The sequence below is a fragment of the Mesoplodon bidens genome, assembly GCF_964165515.1.
Source record: "Mesoplodon bidens genome assembly, chromosome: 3".
Classification (NCBI taxonomy): domain Eukaryota; kingdom Metazoa; phylum Chordata; class Mammalia; order Artiodactyla; family Ziphiidae; genus Mesoplodon; species Mesoplodon bidens.
This window is the reverse complement of record NC_138178.1, coordinates 85,506,280-85,528,319: the sequence shown is the minus strand read 5'-3', so window position 1 is coordinate 85,528,319 and position 22,040 is coordinate 85,506,280. Positions and strand designations below refer to the sequence as shown.

Sequence of the window (22,040 nt, the reverse complement as noted above, 5' to 3'; positions counted from 1 at the left end):
GTTCACTTAGTATGATAATAGTTGCATCTATGTTGCTGCAAATGGCATCACTTTGTTCTTTTTTATGGCTGAGTATTCCGTTGTATATATGTTACCACATCTTTATCCGTTCATCTGTCGATGGACATTTAGGTTGTTTCCATGTTTTGACTCTTGTGAATAGTGCTACTATGAACATAAGGGTGTATGTTTCTTTTTGTATTATAGTTTTGACCGGGTATATTCCCAGGAGTGGGATTGCTGGATCATATGGTAATTCTATTTTTAGTTTTCTGAGGAACCGCCATACTGTTTTCCATAGTGGCTGTATCAAAAAAAGTTGTAATCTCTTAAATGTATTAATGCAGCTATTTATTCAAATTGTAATTAGTTCTTTACAACTGAAGACCTTGTATAAATTTACTTGGGTTCCTGAAGTTTTCATTTGGTGACACTTATGATCTTGCCAAGATTCCCATTTAGTGTGCTCCCCTGATCTGCCCCATCTATATGCATCCCTGCACAGGTACACACACACACACAACTTAATTGTTACATACCTAGCCTTTCTTCTTCTTCATTTTTTTTTACTACCTCCATCTTCCCAGTCAGAATCTCCCAGAGCAGATGAGAAAACAAAGAATGTCATGAAACATTAAAGACCTTTTCAAAGTAAACCAAAGTATTTGGGTGTATTCTACCAGAAACATGTTCATACATCCCCAGCTTCATATAATGTGCCCTGGCTACCCCTCCCCTCAACTTGTTTCTTTTTGTAAACTGATGAGAAATATTTCTAAATGAAACTTCCTTCTGTTTGTAAACTATACGTTAATGCAGATTTAACAGAAGAAAAATATAAAAGCTTTTATTATTCTGTTCCTTTGACAGGAAAGATTCCTAATACTTAATGCAAAATGATACAAACAGTAATTCATTTCATTAATGAAAATTTGGAGAGGAAAGTAGATTGTTTATTGATACCCTGTATATTGAACTCCAAAAATAAATATTCAAGATAATGGAAAATTAACTCTGTTAGCAAAGGACACAGTTTGGGAGGTTAGTTTGTTTTTTAAACTGCTCACTTGTTTTATTGTTAATGAGGAAAACTAATGGGATTATTTGTGTTCATTTTGTTTCAGAAAAGAACTACTTTTAATGAAGTACACCATCCATTGTGAAAAGTGGAGAAGTAAAGATTATTCATCATGCCTGCTGTGGCTTCAGTTCCTAAAGAACTCTACCTCAGTTCTTCACTAAAAGACCTCAATAAGAAGACAGAAGTTAAACCAGAGAAAATAAGCACTAGGAAGTATGTATACTTTGCTAATTTGAGTCATATACAGGTATCCCCCACTATTCAAAAGTAGAGTGTTCCTATGAAGCCTTTTGTAAGCCAAAATGACATAAAGTGAGGAAACAATTAACTTTTTTCATGAAAGCAAAAATTGCCTCTGCATTTCTTTCGATTAGTGAAAAAGGTACTTAGGTGTTCTGTAAAAGCAAAGTGGTGTAAAGTGAACTTTTGAAAAGTGGGGGATAGCTGTTAACTTTTAGTTCATTTCCATTTTATTAAATGAGTTAGAGAAGTTCTTAATTTTATCTTGGCAGAATACATATATATTCTGCTAATAAGCATATTATCTGTTTTCTGGACAGTATGTTACATCATAAGTTTAAGAGATGAAGACTGCAAGGATTCTACAAAGCTCATTCAGCCACAGTTAATGTCTTTTCCTAAAACAGTGTAAAAGTACTTCTTAATTAAAGATCATTTTTATCCTTGTGTATTTCACATATAAGATCTAGTTCTAGCATAGTCTTTGATTAAAAAAGAGATACGTATTTTTTATGCAGTATTCAGCAAAGTATTTAATTTTTACCAATTTGACATGAACTTTTAACCTAACGATTTTTTAAAAATTTATTTTACTTATTTATGGCTGCATTGGGTCTTCATTGCTGCACACCGGCTTTCTCTAGTTGCGGCGAATGGGGGCTGCCCTTTGTTGTGGTGCACTTTTTGTGGAGCACAGGCTCTAGGCACGTGGGCTTCAGTAGTTGCGGCGCGCAGGCTCAGTAGTTGTGGCTCACGGGCTCTAGAGTGCAGGCTCAGTAGTTGTGGTGCATGGGCTTAGTTGCTCCACGGCATGTGGCATGTTCCTGGACCAGGGATCAAACCCATGTCCCCTGCAATGGCAGGCGGATTCTTATATATCCTCTTTCTTTTTTTTTTTTTTTAAGTCTTGTTTGTTTTATTATTTATTTATTTGGCTGCGCCGGGTCATAGTTGCGGCACGTGGGATCTTTGTTGTGGCGTGCATGTGGAATCTAGTTCCCTAACCAGGGATCAAACCCAGGCCCTCTGCATTGGGAGCACGGAGTCTCTGCACCACCAGGAAAGTCCCCTAATGATTTATTTTATGTATTTTTATTTTGAGGGCACGTAGTCTATCTATGTTGGGGTAGACTACATGTTGAGGTAGAGGCTAGAGGTGATACTTTCCTGATAACAGTTGCAGAATTTGTCCTGAGATAAAATATAATAGAGATGGAGAGGTCCAGCTATTTTGATATTTACTGGAAGTTATTTTGCTAAAAATGGGATATCACTAAAATTGTTAACTTGTTGATAGTTTTATCTCTGTTAAGGAGTGACAGGAGACGATAGGGGAACTTTTCCTCTGAATTTATTTTGACCAACAAAGGAGAAGATTTAGAGATATATAACTATATTATTATAGAGCTGGGAGTAAGAGTTTCAGAAAGAAAGGTGGGTCTAGCCAGCCTTACACCCTACACTTGAGGTAAGCAGATTTTAGAAATCGGGGAAAACAGGTGTTCTGTGGCTGGAGATAAATGTGAGGCTCTAAAAAATGATATGTATGATCCCAAATGAACTTGTGAAGAGGCATCTTAAACCTGTGTTTGCACAGAAACATCTTTATGAGTCATTTTCTAGAGGAAATAAGCAAGATGGGAAGGAAATAAAACATTAAGGATGAAGACAGGAGAGTAGTAAGAACTTTAAAGAAGGTCAGGAAAGAAAATCTCAGAAAGAACTAATATTCTTAAACATTACTAAGTATAAAATGGGCTTTTAAAAAGATCTTTGAGGCTTCCCTGGTGGCACAGTGGTTGAGAGTCCGCCTGCCGATGTAGGGGACACGGGTTCGTGCCCCAGTCCGAGAAGATCCCACATGCCGCGGAGTGGCTGGGCCCGTGAGCCATGGCCGCTGGGCCTGCGCGTCTCGAGTCTGTGCTCCACAGCAGGAGAGGCCACAACAGTGAGAGGCCCGCGTACCGCAAAAAAAAAAAAAAAGAGAGAGAGAGATCTTTGGGTGGGGAAGGGATAGGAAGAGTAAGAGAGGGATTGGCCTACTTCTTGAGCTTAGTTGGTAATGTTGATGGGGTGATAGAGAAAGTAGCGCTGTTTAACTCACTTTGAATGATTTTCAAATAGAAAATAGTGAGAAGGGTAAAACCACCTTGAAGCTTTCTCAGAGAGCTTCATCTAATCTTAAAACAGATAAATCTGTTTTAGCAATGTCTGGTTTAGCTCTAGGACTACCCTGATCCCACAGGAAGTGGTATGTTGGCCTAAATCTACCACCACAACGTGTAGCACTGTTCTAGAGAATGCTAGAATCCTTTTAGGATATTTGGCTGGTTCACTGGACTCACAGTGACATTGCAGCCATCTCAGCTGGGTCTGCTACATATGGGCCCATGAGATATACATGCATCATAATGAAAGGAATTAGGAAAAACCTAAGAACTGTTGTACCCACTCCTAAACTCTTAGAGAATCTCCGTACTAGCTTTGGTTTGACTTACCTCTATCCTGGGACTTTGATGCCATGCTTAGCAGGGCATGCACACTGACTGAAATTGTCCTTGTGTAGGACCGCCTTTGGTCTTAAAGACCAGTTTGGCCCTGTTCCTTTGTGTGGTGTTCTAGTTCCTTGGCCTAACCAACTTCATCACTAATCCATGTCTCAATCGTAGGGCACAGTTTGAAAAATATAGAAAACAAGATGCACTGATTTATAGAAATAAGTTATTGATAAAGCATATTGTGTATTAGCATTGGCACTACAACTTAGTTGCCAAAACTTTAGTCCTAAGTAAATGAATTCCTCTTGCAGAAATGTATGTTTTATTAATTTGCTTTCTGAAGACTCTTAAACCAGGAAAATGTCCTTAGAATGAATGCTGTAGTGGACTTCCCTGGTGGCACAGTGGTTAAGAATCTGCCTGCCAATGCAGGGGACATGGGTTCGAGCCCTGGTCCAGAAAGATTCCACATGCCATGGGGCAACTAAGCCCGTGCACCACAACAACTGAGCCTGCGCTCTAGAGCCCGTGAGCCACAACTACTGAGCCCGCGTGCCACAACTACTGAACCCCACGCACCTAGAGCCCATGCTCCACAACAAGAGAAGCCACCACAATGAGAAGCCAGCGCACTGCAACAAAGAGTAGCCCGCGCTCTCTGCAACTAGAGAAAAGCCCACGCGCAGCAATGAAGACCCAATGCAGCCATAAATAAATAAATAAATTTATTTAAAGAAAAAATAAATGAATGCCGTAGACCCCTCAAATTATTTTACTGAAGTGGAATTTTAAGATGACATGTTTTTAGACTTTAAATCTCTTCTCTTTTCAGGGCCAGTGAATCAGAGTGCAGTTCAGCCATTGTATAGAAAACTCTAAAAGATTGAACTCATGTCCCCTTTCCTGTCCCTAGTTTCTTGAGTTTTTAGGTGGGGAGAATTTTACATCATGGTTAGAAAGGAGTAAGGAGAATTGAAAAGTATTTGTTTTAACATAAAAATAATAAATATTTTAGCTCCCCTACTTCAGTACAAGTAGTATGCAGCTATGTTCTTTAATTATAGAGTATGACTATTATATGGATGCCGAAGGACCACTTGCCTCAGGATTATCTATTGTAGCAAATCTTTTAAAACTGGATTTAGAATGCATTTTGTACAGTTTGGTGACATACAAACAACTATTAATGAAACATAAGTATTTAATTGTAGTATAAGGGAAATTTTCATGTTGCATCCAAACTTATATCTAACTTTGTATAATTCTGAAGTAGTGCAACCTAAATTATGAAATGTATTTTATTGAGATTCTCTGTGGACTTTATACATGACTTTTTTCCCCCAGATGTCAAGTGTTTTAATTACTTTTTCTCTAATTTTAAGTTATGTACAGAGTGCCCTGAAGATCTTCAAGACCGCTGAAGAAAGCAGATTAGATCGTGATGAGGAAAGGGCCTATGTGCTATATATGAAATATGTGACTGTTTATAATCTTATCAAAAAAAGGCCTGATTTCAAGCAACAGCAGGTACCTTTTATTTCTATGTTTTTATTTGCTAAGTTATTTTTACACAGTGGAGCTATTGATCTCTAAAATTTTAAAATAATACTGAAATTTAGACATTATGTAGCAGCAAGTTTAAACTTCTGCAGATAGAAAAAGCAAACTAAAGATTTCGTTTCATTATTTGCAATATATGTGTATATGTATGGTTACACTCACACTATATACACATACTTAATTTGCTTTGGATTAGTACAGGTTTATAGCAACATACAGACTCATGATTAGTCTTCTGTTGTAATAAATCACTGCCAGGTCAAATAGAAGGATTCAGTTTACTCATGCATTCAATAAGAAAAATATAACTATAGTTGTACTTTTTCAAGGGTCAAGGTTTAGTCACTTGTTTTTATGTGACAGCTTTTTATATTTAATTGACATTATAGCCATATTAAAGATCTCAGTTTGCAAAATTAATGTTGATTAATCTATTTAATTTAGATAATCATTTTTATCTATTTATTACTTTTTGCTTTTAATCTTTTTCTTTTTTTTTTTCTTTTTTGCGGTACATGGGCCTCTCACTGTTGTGGCCTCTCCCGTTGCGGAGCACAGGCTCCGGACGCACAGGCTCAGCGGCCATGGCTCACGGGCCTAGCGGCTCCGCGGCATGTGGGATCTTCCCAGACCAGGGCACGAACCCGTGTCCCCTGCATCGGCAGGCGGACTCTCAACCACTGCGCCACCAGGGAAGCCCCCTGCTTTTAATCTTTTGAGCCAGGTGCCTTTCTTCCAATTTGCTGAAGCGTGAGGAGGGAGGGAGGATGGGAGAGGTGTAACTGGGTAAAGAGAACTGATGACTAGGATAAGTGTTGCTAGAGAAGATGGTTGCATTTTTATTACATCAGAAACAAAAGAAGAAAATAGAGAGTGGGTTAAAGAAATGGGAATAATATTGTGTTGGTGGTTCCACCTTTACCTAGGAATGATCTTGCTACTAGAGAATAGTAGCAAAATACTGCTTATAGATTTCTTACCTGGTAGACAAGCCATTCTTTTATTTTTTTGGCCACGGCATGTGGCATGTGGGATCTTGGTTCCCTGACCAGGGATCAAACCCATGCCCACTGCGTTGGAAGTGTGGATGGAGTCTTAACCACTGGACTGCCAGGGAAGTCCAAGACAAGCCATTCTTGAATTAATATTAAGATTTTTATTTAGTTCACTTTTGGCAGAATTGTCTTGCCTCATTTAAATTTTTTTTTTAATTTGTTTTATTTATTTATTTTTGGCTGCGTTGGGTCTTCATTGCTGTGCATGGGCTTTCTCTAGTTGCGGTGAGCGCAGGCTACTCTTCGTTGCAGTGCTCAGGCTTCTCATTGTGGTGGCTTCTCTTGTTGCGGAGCATGCGCTCTAGCGTGCAGGCTCAGGAGTTGTGGCGTGTGGGCTCAGTAGTTGTGGCTCACGGGCTCTAGAGCGCAGGCTCAGTAGTTGTGGCGCACGGGCTTAGTTGCTCCACGACATGTGGGACCTTCCTGCCTCATTTAAATTGACTTATAGAAGTGAAAAAAAGAAAAAGTTCTCTTATTCTTCAAAATAACCTTTTTTTGTCCACAGCAGTGGGACTAATAAAATTTCTTTTGGTTGTTGGTTATGGGATAACTTTACTGTTTTATTTAATGGTGACAAATGATTGCTGGTGTTTCTTCTCACCAGCAAAATTATGCTGATAATCTTTATGGGGTTTTAGATCTAGCTTTGGAAAGGTAGCTCCTTGCATTTGGAGATTCATCTTCCTGTCTACAAATGGCTGGGTTGGTCCTGCCCTTGGAACATTCTTGGACATGCTTATCTGCAGATAGAGACAGAGGCTTCTCTTGCTCACTCTTTGATGGTTTTTACAGTATCTGTTAAAAAGATACTGCTTAGAGCCAGGATACGGTTCATGTGTTTAATACTTTCTGTCATCACTGATATTTTTCCTAACCCCACTGGAAGGTTTCAGAAAACAACGATATAATGGTCATTTTACTCAGAGAGTCTTTTGAGTCATGTTGTTTCTGCCCAACATAAAATTGAATAAAAGCTACTCTGCTAGGGGCTTCCCTGGTGGCGCAGTGGTTGAGAGTCCGCCTGCTGATTCAGGGGACGCGGGTTCATGCCCCGGTCTGGGAAGATCCCACATGCTGCGGAATGGCTGGGCCCGTGAGCCATGGCCGCTGAGCCTGCGCGTCCGGAGCCTGTGTTCCACAACGGGAGAGGCCACAACAGTGAGAGGCCCACGTACCGCAAAAAAAAAAAAAGCTACTCTGCTATATACATGATCTATGGGATATGAAGGACTACCCACAACTAAAAGTTTGGCTTATTTATGAGATAATAAAGAGAAACCCAGTGCTGGAAGACCCTGGTGGCATGACAAAAACATCACAGACTGGGGAAGAGTAGACCTGGGTTGGGAATGTGCTCTCTCACTTTGGGCTCTCTTACTTCATCTTTCCTGAGACCCCAGTACGTTCATCTCTGAAGAGGACCTTCTTGGTGGGTTGCTATAAGAATCGAAGATAAGTCTTGTATTATCGTTCCTGTCATACTATAAGTATTCTATAAATATTGAATGGGTGAATGAATGGTGGCAATTATTCTGCTTATTACTATTGTAAATGTATATTTTATTTATTAAAACATAAATCTGAAAAAAACCCATAAATCTGAACCCTGTCAGAAATAAAATTAAAAAAAGATACTGCTTAAAAAGAAGTGTAAAAGTATTTACTGAAATAAATATTTTTGAAAGATTTGCGAATTTGGAGAACTTCGGAAGTTTTGATGTTTCCTTTTTTGTCTGTTGTGGTAGGGCCAATTTTTTATGTACTTATTTAATTTTTGCTTTATTTTTCTAACTTGTTACTTTTTTTCTGTGGCAAGATTGGGAGTGGTTTTGTAGCTACCTTTTTTTTTAACTTGAGAAGGTTGGGAGTAAATTTTAATCAGTAAGAAATTTTTCCATTTCCACAGAGTATCTATTGGATTTCCAAAGAGAGTATCTAGTTGAAAGTGGCAGGAGTTGTTCGGGTTAGGAAACTCCCTGCAAAGGCTCAAGTAACCCAGGCTGTTACTTCATATGCTGTAGATGTTCAGTTCCTGATATTAGTAAAGGGACTGTTTCCATTTGCTCTGTCCAGGGTACCACGTCTGCTTCTGTCTTAGAACTGTTTTTTGTTTTATTTTATTTAGCTCAATGTCTCCAGTGCATTTTAAGTATGTGAAGTGTTAAATTTAGTAACTACATATTTTCTGGTTTTTACCCTTTAAATCAGTAAGTGACAGGATGTAATGTGACCAGCCTTCTTCAGAAACTTACATTTTTCACTTGTTTTACACTAAGATTTAGATAAGACTTTTTAATTTAGCAAACTCACTAGTAGAAAACACATTACATTATTGTTTACTCGTTGAAAAAAATTAGTTTATGAACAATTTTTTCAGGGTTATTTGAAAAGGGGGAGAAGGCAAATATATTGAAAATATTAGTATAGCAAAGTCTAGGTACAGTTAGAATATTTTTAAATATCCATGGCAATCATGATAATTAATGCTAAATATTATTATTAGTGAACCATTTTGTTTGGGAAATCATTGGAATTGCTTGAATTTGTGTGTTCAGGAGTAGGAAAGTTCTACTAAGTAAACCTAAGAAGCAAATGTTTTTAGTTGTATAAGAATTGGACTTTTTTTTTTTATTCTGCCAATTGTCAATACTATTGAAAATTGGAAAAAAATTATACTTACTCCAACTGTGTCCCTTTAAGAGCACAGAGAGAGGTAATTATTGACAAGAAACTTCATTAATATTAGGGGAGTGTCTTCTGGGAGTTTGTACCAGACATGCCCAAACATGATTTTTTCAGCATTTCAGCAGTGTTAAGCCGGGCTTTTAAATGAGTTCATGTCAAAAAATTAATAAAACAAGTCATATAAAGCAACCGTACTCCAATAAAAATTAATTTTTAAAAAAGTCATAGTGTTTTTTGGTTTTACTTTGTATTTTGTTTTTATCAGAGAAATATTACAGTAATGGCTAATTTTGTTTTCTCTTAAAAAAGTATTGCATCAGAAGTCAGGACATTGTGATAATGGAAGTAATTACAGTTTCCACTGTAATTTTTAGTTGATATAATATTGAACAAACTATATACTTTTATTAAAAATTACATAGTGAATGGCCCTTTTATATATTTTATCTCGAATCTAGAAGAATAAAATCAAATAAAACATGATCTACTTTTAGGCTAGATAGACAGACATATGATAACTGTTATCAACAGATCTATCTTACCAGCTCTTTGTAACTGCCTCTCAAACATCCAGAGATGGATATTTCTGGCCTCCTGGCCTCTCTTTCTATAACTTCTGATTACAGTATCATTTGTGATAAACTGTGTTAGTAGGCAAAGTCATAGTGATAAGTTGTGGCAAGTTAGATCCACTAGTTAGTTAGCTGAGTCTCACTGCACTACTGTCATGTTAAACCAGCCTTGATTTGGAAATATCTCTGATTGCAAGATCTAATGAGTGACCCCTTAGGGAAGTGATTTATTTTTTTCAATTCATTATGCTTATTAATAAATTATGTGCTAAACCTTTTGTGTGTGTATGTGTGTGTGTGTTTTAACGTAGATCATACTATTGATTTATTTTCTACCCTTTGATTTTCAGTTACTCAGGGTTTCCTCAAGTGTAAAACTTGTTTTATGTCTAAAGTGATTTGACTCCAGTTGGGAGGTAGGCAGGTATTATAAAATACAGGTGGAAGGAAACATCTCAGTTTAAAACAAGTAAAACAAAACAAATTCTATGCTGTGGATCAATACAGAATTTGCTTTACTGCTTCTGAGACTAAAAGAAAAAACTAAGTAACATATTTACAGTAGGAAAATATATTTTGCTCCTAACGTATATGGTTTGCTTTTTGGCACTTATTCAAAAACAATAAGAATAGTATTTACACTTCGTAGAGGTGCCTCACAAATAAGTAAAATTATTACCTACCGGCTTTGTTTTTTAACCTACTAATAGTATGAAAAAATATTTTTGAAACAATTGGAGAATAAGTTGTACACTTTTGTAGGTTAAAAGGTTTAAGAAATATTTTATTCAGTCATAATATTTTTATCTAAACTTTTGTTTATATGAACACCATAATTTTGTGTTTTTAGCATTAGTGCTATGTACAGTGGCTAGTACTAACAGTATAAGATGGTTTTCCTATAATTTTAGGACTACTTTCATTCAATACTTGGACCTGCAAACATCAAAAAAGCTATTGAAGAAGCTGAGAGACTCTCTGAAAGCCTTAAACTCAGGTACAGACACTATTATGAAATCTTTAAAAGAATGTAAATTTAGAAGAATAAAATTATATTTAGAATTTGTCCATTTATATATGACCATGCATATAAATCCCAATTCTTAAGAAGAAGTCTTATATTCATGTGTTACCATTAATGTTCTTTACTGAAAATTTTTAAATGTTTAGACTAATAACATTGTTAAGATAAGCATTGGTCTATTAGATTATAGCTCAGGTCCAGTTTTTTCTAAGTTTCTGACAGGATTCTTCAGAAAAACATAATATTCTCATATGCTTCATGTCATAATGTGCTACTGTACACTGTACTTGTGGGAATGAAGTATTTAATGTTAGTTTTGACTTGCCTGGTTGCAGAAGTTACATATTAAAAAAAAAATCTAACTCTAGTATTTGCCATGACTGACTTATCAGGCTTATAAAATAATTAGAAATTAAAAACAGTATGTTTCAATTTTTAGTCATTAGTCACTCTTTAAATAAAATTAAAAGGGAACTATTTTTACTCCACTATTTTTTTTAAACTTGGATCAGTTAACTGCTATAGTTACACAGGTTTTCCCCTGCCATCTGAAAGTAAAGTGTTCCTATGAAACTTTACCTAAGCCAAAATGGCGTAAGGCAAAGAAGCAACTACCTCAGGACACGTCTTGCTACAAGATGCACAAAATAAATCAAGATAAAGCACAGATGCTCACAGACACAGTTCAAAGCTATGGCAGCTTGATGCTGAGATGCTTGTGTAATTCCTGGGGAAGGAGCTTGGCGGTGAAGGAGCCACACTGTCTGATCACGGTGTGGCTACTTCTAACAGCTGGCTGCAGAACAACTGCTAAACGCTATTTTCATTTTTCACCTTTTTCCATAAGTGAATATCCTCTTCAGATTTCTTTCGGTTAGTAAAAACAAGTACTAATGTAGGTCTTTTGTAAAAGCGAAGTGGCATAAAGAAAACGTCTGAAAAGCAGAGATACTTGAATGTATCATAGCCTTTACTTAGAACTTATCTTTTTCAACTAGTGTGTTCCTTGGTCCTTTCCCCAGTTACTAATCTTGAGGCTGGAATATGTTAAGGTGGATGAAGTCATTTAGAATTACTATTCTCTTTCTCCTTTAGCCAGTTAATCAACTAAGTAGAATAGAATTTCTCCTAATCTTTGGGTTACCCATTATTAACTGTTCTCTCTTAGATTGCCTAGTTTTTCCCTAATTGTACTACTGCTAGCAATAATCATGTTCTTTACTCGTCTATCTTTGGGGCTTTAGGTTCTTTCACTTATTTATTGTCTGTACTTTTTTTGTATTTTGAGCTATTTAATAAGTAAATCGGGCTTTATAGTTAATTTTAGGATTTTAGGATTGTAAATCCTTTGAAAAGGAAATGGCAGCATATTTGAATCTTTAAAGTGTTGAAATTAGTGGGAGGGAAAGAGCAAAAAGAATATTGAACAACTTCAACTTGAGAGCATAGTGTTTCTTTTCAAGATTTTTGAGCAATTTGAAATAAATCTACAGAGGACAAATTTGTGAGTTGTGATTTATAATGGAACACTGGCAGAGTTGAATTTCAACTGGAGGGAGAAAGAATGCAGCCATAAAATACCTCATGGCAGGATATTAACTTTATAGAACTGGAAATCCTTTACTTTCCACCATCATGCCAATAAAAGACATCCTGACTTCTTTTTTCAACTAGATATGAAGAAGCTGAAGTTCGGAAAAAACTTGAAGAAAAGGACAGACAGGAGAAAGAGCAGCTGCAGAAACAGAAAAGGCAGGAAGCCGGAAGAGAGGATGGTGGCACATCAGCTAAAAGTTCTTTGGAAAATGCATTGGATGCCAAAGACAAAACCCACAAGGTATTCCAGATTTATTCTGCTAGGTAAAAAGACTGGTTCTTTTTGTCAGATGATTTGCTTAAGAAGAATTGAGATACCACTATATTGTTCTTTTGGGCAAAAAGGATAAAATTTAATGTGTTTTTATTAGAAATTGAATTAATTATTCTAGCTTTAGTTGATTCTAGGTTTTTCTTGAAACTTCTAAAGAAATATGTTGTGTGTATTTGTTTTTAGCAGTCACTATAGACTTGACTAGAGCAGTGGAAAGAGCATTTGGGCTGTGATTCAGTATATCTGAGTTCTGGTCCCATATCAAGTCTTGCTTAACTGTTTTGGGACTCAGTTTGGCCAATTAAGATCTTGAAATAGATGATCTTTAAGGTCTCTCCTTTCTAATAAATGTAATTTACATTAGGGAAAGATTTGGTACACTATTTGATGTGAAACTTTTTTTCTATTTCTGGCGTCTCATTCTCTCCCCTTTTTCCTCCTTTCTCTGCCTCAGTTTCCCTTTCCTCTTTCTCTCCCTCTTGTTCCATTTGTTCAGCGACTACTTGTAGTCTTTTCAGCTACATCATTTGTTTGCCAGAAACTGTTAGTGACTCAACCTGTACCTGCTAGCTGTCACTGTATCTCCCTCCCTTCGCCTCCTCAGAAACTATTCTTTCTAAAATACAATTTCTTCTGCACTGTTGAAATTCATGGAAAGATTTCTAATTTAATTTTTCTTAAGCATTTTGTAGCTTTCAGCTATCACTTGTATGTGGGTTATCACTGATTTCATTAAGAAGTAGTAGTTGAATTGCTTGTGACATTGGGCTAGGCCCTATGTAAAAAGAAGTGAAGAAATCGGTCTTTTGATTTTAGGAACTCATAATGTAAGATTAATAGTACTGCCTTAGAGACATGTTCATTTATAGGTCAAATGGCTGATATAAAAAAAATACCAAGATTCCAAAGAACTGTATGAAAGGGACTTTTCAAATTCTTCATTTTGTTGCTTTTCCAACAGCAGGGCCAACTACTTTTCGTTACCTTTACTTTTTTATTTAGCCTTTTTTTTTTGCGGTACGCGGGCCTCTCACTGTTGTGGCCTCTTCCGTTTCAGAGCACAGGCTCCGGACGCGCAGGCTCAGCGGCCATGGCTCACAGGCCTAGCCGCTCCACGGCATGTGGGATCTTCCCGGACCGGGGCACGAACCCACGTCCCCTGCATCGGCAGGCGGACTCCCAACCACTGCGCCACCAGGGAAGCCCTTGTTTAGCCTTTTTATGTTGAAAAGAGAATACAGTTAAATCCTGTCACCCAGCTTCAGTAATCAACTAACATTTGCCATATTTTTTTATCTGCACCTCTCACCTCTTCAGTCAAATTCCAGACAACATATCATTTTACCCCTAAATATTTGAGTATGCATCTCAAAAGAAAGGAACATTTTTTTTAAGCTTTTTTTTTTTTAAATTTTATTTTTGGCCGCATTGGGTCTTTGTTGCTGTGCGTGGGCTTTCTCTAGTTGCAGCGAGCGGGGGCTACTCTTCGTTGTGGTGTGCGTGCTTCTCATTGCGTTGGCTTCTCTTGTTGCAGAGCATGGGCTCTAGGTGCACGGGCTTCAGTAGTTGTGGCATGCAGGCTTCAGTAGTTGCGGCTTGCAGGCTCTAGAGCGCAGGCTCAGTAGGTATGGCATGCAGGCTTAGTTGCTCCGCAGCATGTGGGATCTTCCCGGACCAGGGCTCGAACCCGTGTCCCCTGCATTGGTAGGCAGATTCTTAACCACTGTGCCACCAGGGAAGTCCAAAAGGAACATTTTATTAATAACCGCAGTGCTATTTTCCCACCTCACAAAATTAACAATAATTCCCTGATATAATCTAAAGCCCAATCTATTCAGATATTTTACCCACTTGTCTCATAATGATTTTTCAGAGTCAGTATGTTTGAATCAGGATCCAAACAGGGTCCACTCATTGTCTTTTGGTTGCAATTTCTCTTAAGTCTCTATAGCATTCTCTGATTGAGTTTCCTTCTCATTTTTCATTTCCTGCATTTGGCTTTTTAATACTGGATCAGTTCTGTAAAATCAGCCACATTGTAGATTTGTCTGATTACTTCCTCCTTGTGTCACTTAACTTGTTCTTCTGTCTCCTGTATTTCCTGTAGGCTGGAAGTTCAACCTAAAAGCTTAATTAGATTGAGGTTCAGTTTTTGTTTTTTGGCCAGAATGCTTCATAGGTGATACTGTGTACTGCATACTGTATCATATTAGGAGGCACATAATATACATTTCTTTTCTTTTTTACTTTTAGTGATGTAGAAATTGATCAGTAGGTTCTAGTGGGTCCTTAGTTTTCCCATCTATGAAATGAGTTAGTACGTTAGAGAATTATCCTATGTTATCTTGGTTAGGAAATGCAAATTTATAAAACTTTGTAACACTTCATTTTCCTTTAATTCTGTAATGGAGGACACTGAAGGGATTGACTAGAATTTTTATTTCATTGTAAGAAGTGCTCTCTCGTTAAGTTAAATACTAAATTTCTCTAATAATCTGTGCTTTGAAATCATATTTGGTCTTTAACTGGAGAAAATTTTGAGTTAATGACATATGATTGTGATATGCTACTAGTTATTTTAGTTGTTATCAGAGTAATCTGTTAATGCTATTACTGTTCATCTGTATTTTTATAAAATGCCAGTACTCTGCACATTTCATTTCCTAGAAGGCTTTCAGTTTCAAAGAAGTATTAAAGTTGAACTTTTTCTTTCTATAAAAATGTGTGTTTCTATTAAAGTTGAAACTTTTTTTTCCTATGAAATAGATAAATGGTGAAAAGAGTGAAAAAAATGAGACTACAGAGAAAGGTAAGTGTGCCCAGAAAGAGGGAGTTCTTTTAGGCTATTATTGAGATCTTTTAATCAGAATAAGCTTCAGATTTTAGACAATGAGATTCTTAGCATTGCGTTTAGTTTATATATGAGCTTTATCATTTTTCCTAACCTGTACAATAATATTGAAAATGTATTATATTCTGTATTTACATGTCATGGGGAATATTTATGGTAATATGCATTTGAAAACATGAAAACTACAGTTGGTACTTGTCATTGCTTTTTTTCAAGATACAGTTTAGCATAGTGGTTAAGAGCATGGACTCTCAGAAGTCAGACTTCCTAGGTTTGAATACAGGTTCTTCTGAGTTTGCATATCATCTTGAGCTTATTACTTCACCTTTCTACTTTAGTTTCCCCATCTGTAAGGTGGGAATAATAATCGCATCTATTTCATAGTGTTATTATGAGGATTGACTGAGTTAATGTATGTGACACTCTTAGAACACAGTAAACTTCATATAAGTAGCCGTTAGTACTTATGACTTTAAGTGGAAAACTTAAATATTTAAAGGCTTTTTCACTCCCCTCAAAAAAAATCTAAACCAGTAATTTGGATGTTATCCGTAGGTAGTGTTGATGCTCCAGTAACAAGTATGTGACCTAAACAACAAGACTTATTAGGCAATTGCCTAAGTTTTCCTCTCTCAGAAAAGGTTTAATTTAAACATTAATTATATGTAACACTAAAATTAATTATCTATTTTAAATGTTTCCATACAACAATTTAAAAAATAAAACTGAGTGTAGTAAGGTACCTTCCTAAAAGCTGTTATCAGTTCATTCTAAGATTAGTTTTTTTTTAATACATTTATTTATTTTATTTATTTATTTTTGGCTGCTTTGGTTCTTCGTTGCTGTGCGCACTTTTCTCTAGTTGCAGCGAGCAGGGGCTGCTCTTCGTTGCAGTGTGCAGGCTTCGCATTGTGGTGGCTTCTGTTGTTGTGGAGCAGGGGCTCTAGGCACACGGGCTTCAGTAGATGTGGCACGTGGGCTCAGTAGTTGTGGCTCACGGTCCCTAGAGCACAGGCTTGGTAGTTAGGGCGCACGGGCTTAGTTGCTCCGCGGTATGTGGGATCTTCCCGGGCCAGGGTTCGAACCTGTGTCCCCTGCATTGACAGGCGGATTCTTAACCACTGTGCCACCAGGGAGGCCCTGAGATTAGTTTCTATTCATATGTTCCTTTGTATCTCACCCTGCTTAGGTGTTGCACGTCTTGGTGGTTTGTTCTCCACTTTAGATTGTTTTGTTATCAGAATGATATTGATGGTTAGAAAGGGAAGTAAGATGGTTATTAGCAACTGGGTATTTTAGCTTAGGAGATGGTGTGACTGTGCTCTTCGTACAGCTTACTGCTGAAATAGTTCTTTCCATGTTTAAGCTTCCTTTTAGGGCTTTTTAATCTTTCATTTCAGGTGGTAGAACCTGGAAGAGGAAAATAGCAATATAGGGAATATTTATTTTGGCTAAATATTAAAGGGCTAGATATTAAACACTTTAGGCTTGGGGGGCCCTGTTGTCCTTGCATGGAAGCAGCCATAGACAATATGTAAACAAATGAGTGAAGCTGTGTTCCAGTGAAAATAACTGGCCATAGTTTACCAACCCCAGATGTGGAACGCAGATAACAAACTTTTGGCTTATTATCCTAGGAAACCTACAAGTTTTTCAGATAGCCCCCATGAGACCCCATGGAGACTTTTTAAAAAGAATTTAGAACCTTTCAAGAACTTTTGAACCACAGGTATTTCTTCTGGTTGACATTTCTCAAATAGCTTGATTTTTTAAAATAGAATATTTTCATGAGACACACATACTAATTTATTTTATACAGCAGCAGAGCCCACACCAGATGTAGTTGTAACATCACCAGCAAGTTTTGGTATTTAAGTCTTTATAAACAAAGCGTTGAACTAGTTTTTGGATAAATGTCAAAAACATAAATTGTATTTAAAATTAGTTTAAAAGGTAATAAATAATATGGCAGAATAGCAAGTATATGACACTTCTAGGAAAAGCTATGCTTGTCCTGTATTTAGTGATATGATAGCACACGGAACTAGGTGTTTCTTGTCACTTATATTGTCTCTCTCGATTCCAAGGAGCAATCACAGCAAAGGAGCTTTACACAATGAGGATGGATAAAAACATCAGCTTGATTATAATGGATGCTCGAAGAATGCAGGATTATCTGGATTCCCACATTTCAAATTCTCTCAGTGTTCCTGAAGAAGCCATCAGTCCAGGGTGGGTCACTGTGTATTTAGATAAAATGGTAAACTGTGGACAGTAGTAAATATTGCTACTTAGCATCCAAGCTAAATGTGATAAAGTGGTCTTTTCTTTTCCTGTGGACCTTTTCATTCTTTACTCCATAGTGGCACACCTTACCCTTTCTGAAGGGTACTGTAAAGGACATTCCAGTTTGGCTGTTTTTTCTTATCTGTGGCATTTGGAGTCTTATCAGAAGAGAAATGAAACTCCCTTGTGTGTCCTCTTTCCCCAGGTGTTTGTTGACTAATTTCTCCTGCTATTTTTTATTTGAATTGCTTTCTATTTTGAAATTCCCCATACTATTATCTGTGGTAAAAGATTACACAAATAACTTTTTCGAAGAAGAAGCAGGATAGCTAAGTGATCAAGAAAAAATACAGGCTGTAAAATCAGACTATATTCGGACTATATATTATAACTCCGTCTCTTATTAGCTACATTACTTCTAGCTAGTGGCCTAACCTCTCTAAGCCCATGTTTCCATCTGTGAAATGGGAATAATGATAGTACCTATCTCAGAAGTTTTGAGAGGTTTAAATGACAAATTTTATATATGCACACAGATCACACAGTGCCTGGCACTAGTAAGGACTTACTAAAAAAAATACCTTTTTCTTTCTTTTTTGATAAGAAGGCCTTTAATCTGTAAAATAATTTAAAGTTAATTGCATGAATATACGGTATATTAGAAACTATCATAATAGTGATAGGACTAAAACTCCAGTCCAGGGCTATTTTCAACTATTAGGAGCGTTATAAAAATTATATAACCTCTCTAGGTCTTAGTTTATGGGACTGGATTAGTTAAAATCTATGGTCCATTCCAGTACTAACTTAAGCAACCTTAAAAAGATATATTTTTAAAGTTAGGTAATAAAATTTGCATGGTTTTTAGCATATTGCCGAGGCTTATGAATGTTCGACCTGAAGAATAAAGTGCTTTGTAAGTATGCTATTTAAAAATGAGATTAGAAAGGAAAACAAAAAATTAAAAGAAAAAAGACAAGAAATTTTTTTTTAATAAAATAAAAATTTTAAAAGGAAAAAAAAATGAGATGAGGGTGCATAGTCTAATCAAGTAGGTATGAATATATTTCCAGGATTTGGAAAGAGAAAGTTATGATTAATCTTTGGTGATCTAATCTTTACTGACAGAAAGCTGGTGACTTTTATTAACTGTTTCCCAAAATGTGAGAATTTGACTAATGTGAAACTCAAGATGAGTTTAGGTTGAAGATTGAAGATGAATTGCATACCAAGAAAATTATTACCTTTTAATTTCTGTTTCAGTCCTTCTGAATTAGTTAAAAGAAGTTTCAATTTGGTGCTAGCATTCCTTTTTAGTGTTTGATAATATCCCTTTCTTACTGGCGAGCAGGCCTCAGAGCTCACTGTAGGCAACAGTATCTTCAGCTAGCTGATAGTGAATACTACATTACTAGTTTTTCATTGTCTGTTTTAAAATTTTAATACAGCATAATATACACACAAAATCACTCTTATCCTCAGTATTTAGCCCAGTCAGTTTTCAAAAACTGAATGCATCCATTTACCTAGCATCTGGACCAAGAAACAGAACATTACCATCACTACAGAAGCCTCTCTTATGCCACCTGTCACTTATCCCAAGGGAACCACCAATAGAATAGATTTGTTTTTGTACTTTATATAAATGGAACCATACAGTCTAAAGTCTTTTATGTCTGGCTTCTTGTACTCAACCTTACGTTATGAGAGTCATGTATATGATTGTGTGTAGTTGTAATTCATTTATTCTCATTGCTATATGGTGATCTGTTATGTGAACATAGCGTAATTTACTGATCTGTTTTATTTACTTTTAGGATTATCCTTTATTTATTGGATATGATGCTATTTTCCATGTATATAGGAATATACATTTTCCTGTTAAAACAAATTTAAGTGAAGGATCACTTTCAGTTAAATAATTAAATTAAAACATTATACAGTAGACAAGGTAGAGCAGAGTTGCAGCAGCTTGTGAAGGGGTTACATGAAAGACTGAAGTTTGGGGAGTACTGACTGATATTATTGTTTCCCAAACTAGTATTCTGCAGAATACTAATGTTGAGTTTTTAGACAGAGTGATTTAGGCAGGTATATCCTTAGTGTCAGAAATTGTCCTTAAGAATATCATTTTCAGTTTTTCTCATTCTTTGTTGACCAGGCATCCTTCTAATCTCTATATATCAAGTGAGACTTATTACGAAACAGTATCTTATATTTCTTTTTTTTTCTTTATTTCCTAGAAGGTACGGTAACCAACATTATTATATAGGAACAGGATTTTTTCCCCCTTCAATTAGTTAAACCATTTAGTTTTACTTAGAATACAAGTTTCTGCCCAGCTTGCCAATACCACCAGTTAAATATCTGAAATACCTAGGTGCTTTGCTAGGAATAATATGGAGTTCCTTTCCTGGAGGAGCAAATCTGTATTATTCATTCCATCATTCAGCAGATATTTACTGAGCACTTATTATGGGCTGAGTTACTGTGGTTCTAAGTGCTGGGGCTAAATCATTGAACAGACAAAAATCTTTGCTTCATGGAGCTTATATTTTAACAAGGAGGTGGGATAGGTGAGACAGGCAATAAATCTTAAAATGTGTATCTGCTGTTGATAAGTGCTATGGAGATGGATGTGTCAAGTGTGTATGTTGGGGTGAGCACTGAAAATTTTAATCCATGAAGGCTTCATGGAGAAGTTATTCCTGAGCTAATCTTGAGAGAAGGGAAATGAGTGATGCAGTTATCCGAGGGAAGAGGGTTCCAGACAGAGTGGACAGTAGGAGCAGAGGTAATTAGGCAGGCGCATACCTGCATAAACCAGGAATTACAATGGAGCCAAGGGTAGAGTGGAGAAAGAGGGAGTAAGTTAGTAACTAGTGATGAGGAAGTTGAAGTAATAGGACTGGAGAGAGGGGCCATGCATCGGGCCATGGGAAGGCCTTTAGGTAAGAACTTAAGCTTTTGTGTGAGTGAAGGAGAACGTGAACAGCGTGCTTTAGTGTAGAGTTGGTATTGTTCACAGGTGATGATGTAGAAGGCAGCACAGCATAACAGCTAAGAGCATAGACGTGAGCCAGATTGCCTGAATTTGAATTCTGGCTCCCCTTGGCAACTATAACCTTGGGTACGTTACTTAACCTCTTTGGGCCTGTTTCCTCATGTATAAAATGAGGATAATAATGCCTGTTTTATAGGAGTATAGTGAGGATCTAGTGAGAGTCAATGAGAAAACATTTAGAATAGCACCTGGCACATAGTAAATGCTGTATGTGTTTGTTAAATAAGCATTTTGGTATTTGGTTAACTATTAATTATCTCTATAGGTATAAGAGAACTGAAATATAAACAGTGTTACCCAGGTGCCCCACCACCACCACCAATTATTTATATTTGGCTGAGACATACTCAGATGACTTCCTGTGTTTTCATTTTTGGCCCTTTTTTTTTTTTTTACATAAAGGGTCAACTGAGTCTATTTATTTCAGTCTCTAATAATTACTAAAATATATTCCAATATTATGCAGTGGTAAAGGTGTTAAACACTTTAGGCTATATACTATCATAACATACAGTCTGACCTTAGAAAGGAAGCTGTCTTAAAATTTGCTATGGTATGGGGGAAATTTCCTGGCAGTCCAGTGGTTAGGACTTCAAGCTGTCACTGATGAGGGCCCTGGTTCTATCCCTGTTCGGGGAACTAAAATCCCATAAGCCCCGCAGCATGGCCAAAAACAAAAACGTTTGCTATGGTATGATAAAGACTGAAGAACAAAACTCAAAACTCAGTGTCTTATATTAGTATGTTAGGACCTCTCATCTACTTTTGCCCCAATACAAACATTAATACATTTCAGAGTCACTGCTAGTTGGATTGAAGCAAACCTCCCAGATGATTCTAAAGACACATGGAAGAAGAGAGGGAATGTGGATTACGTGGTACTTCTTGACTGGTTTAGTACTGCAAAAGATTTACAACTTGGAACAACTCTACGGAGTCTGAAAGATGCACTTTTCAAGGTTAGCAAGTTTCCTTGTTAGTTTACTGTAATTGCAAGCCTTCTCTGGTTGTTAGAAAGGTATGTCAACTAGTTAATTATCTTAAGGACATGAAGATCCGACATGCTTTGGTTGTAGACTTTTAAAAAATTCAGATTTAAAAGACCAGTTTTGACTCACCCAATAACAATAAACTGAACTTTATAAAGTAGGATATTAGAATTTTCCGAAACATAAATTGTCTGGAAAAAAGTGTTATTTTTTGTTATGAAACATAAAGGCAAAGAAAAGGTCACTAAGGAAAAAGAGATTGATA

The 22,040-nt window shown here is 36.6% G+C and overlaps 1 protein-coding gene across 5 annotated transcripts in view; it reads left to right on the top strand.

Moving 5' to 3' along the window:
* Positions 1-22,040, top strand: part of USP8 (ubiquitin specific peptidase 8) — a 101,177-nt gene that overhangs the window by 52,366 nt on the left and 26,771 nt on the right. For all 5 annotated transcript variants that reach the window (XM_081229598.1, XM_081229599.1, XM_081229600.1 and 2 more), the window contains 7 exons: positions 1,125-1,294; positions 5,202-5,346; positions 10,603-10,688; positions 12,390-12,552; positions 15,352-15,394; positions 17,524-17,668; positions 21,583-21,745. In XM_081229598.1, coding sequence (XP_081085724.1) covers positions 1,191-1,294; positions 5,202-5,346; positions 10,603-10,688; positions 12,390-12,552; positions 15,352-15,394; positions 17,524-17,668; positions 21,583-21,745 — 849 coding nt within the window. In that variant the 5' untranslated portion in view covers positions 1,125-1,190. The remainder of the gene's footprint in view (positions 1-1,124; positions 1,295-5,201; positions 5,347-10,602; positions 10,689-12,389; positions 12,553-15,351; positions 15,395-17,523; positions 17,669-21,582; positions 21,746-22,040) is intronic.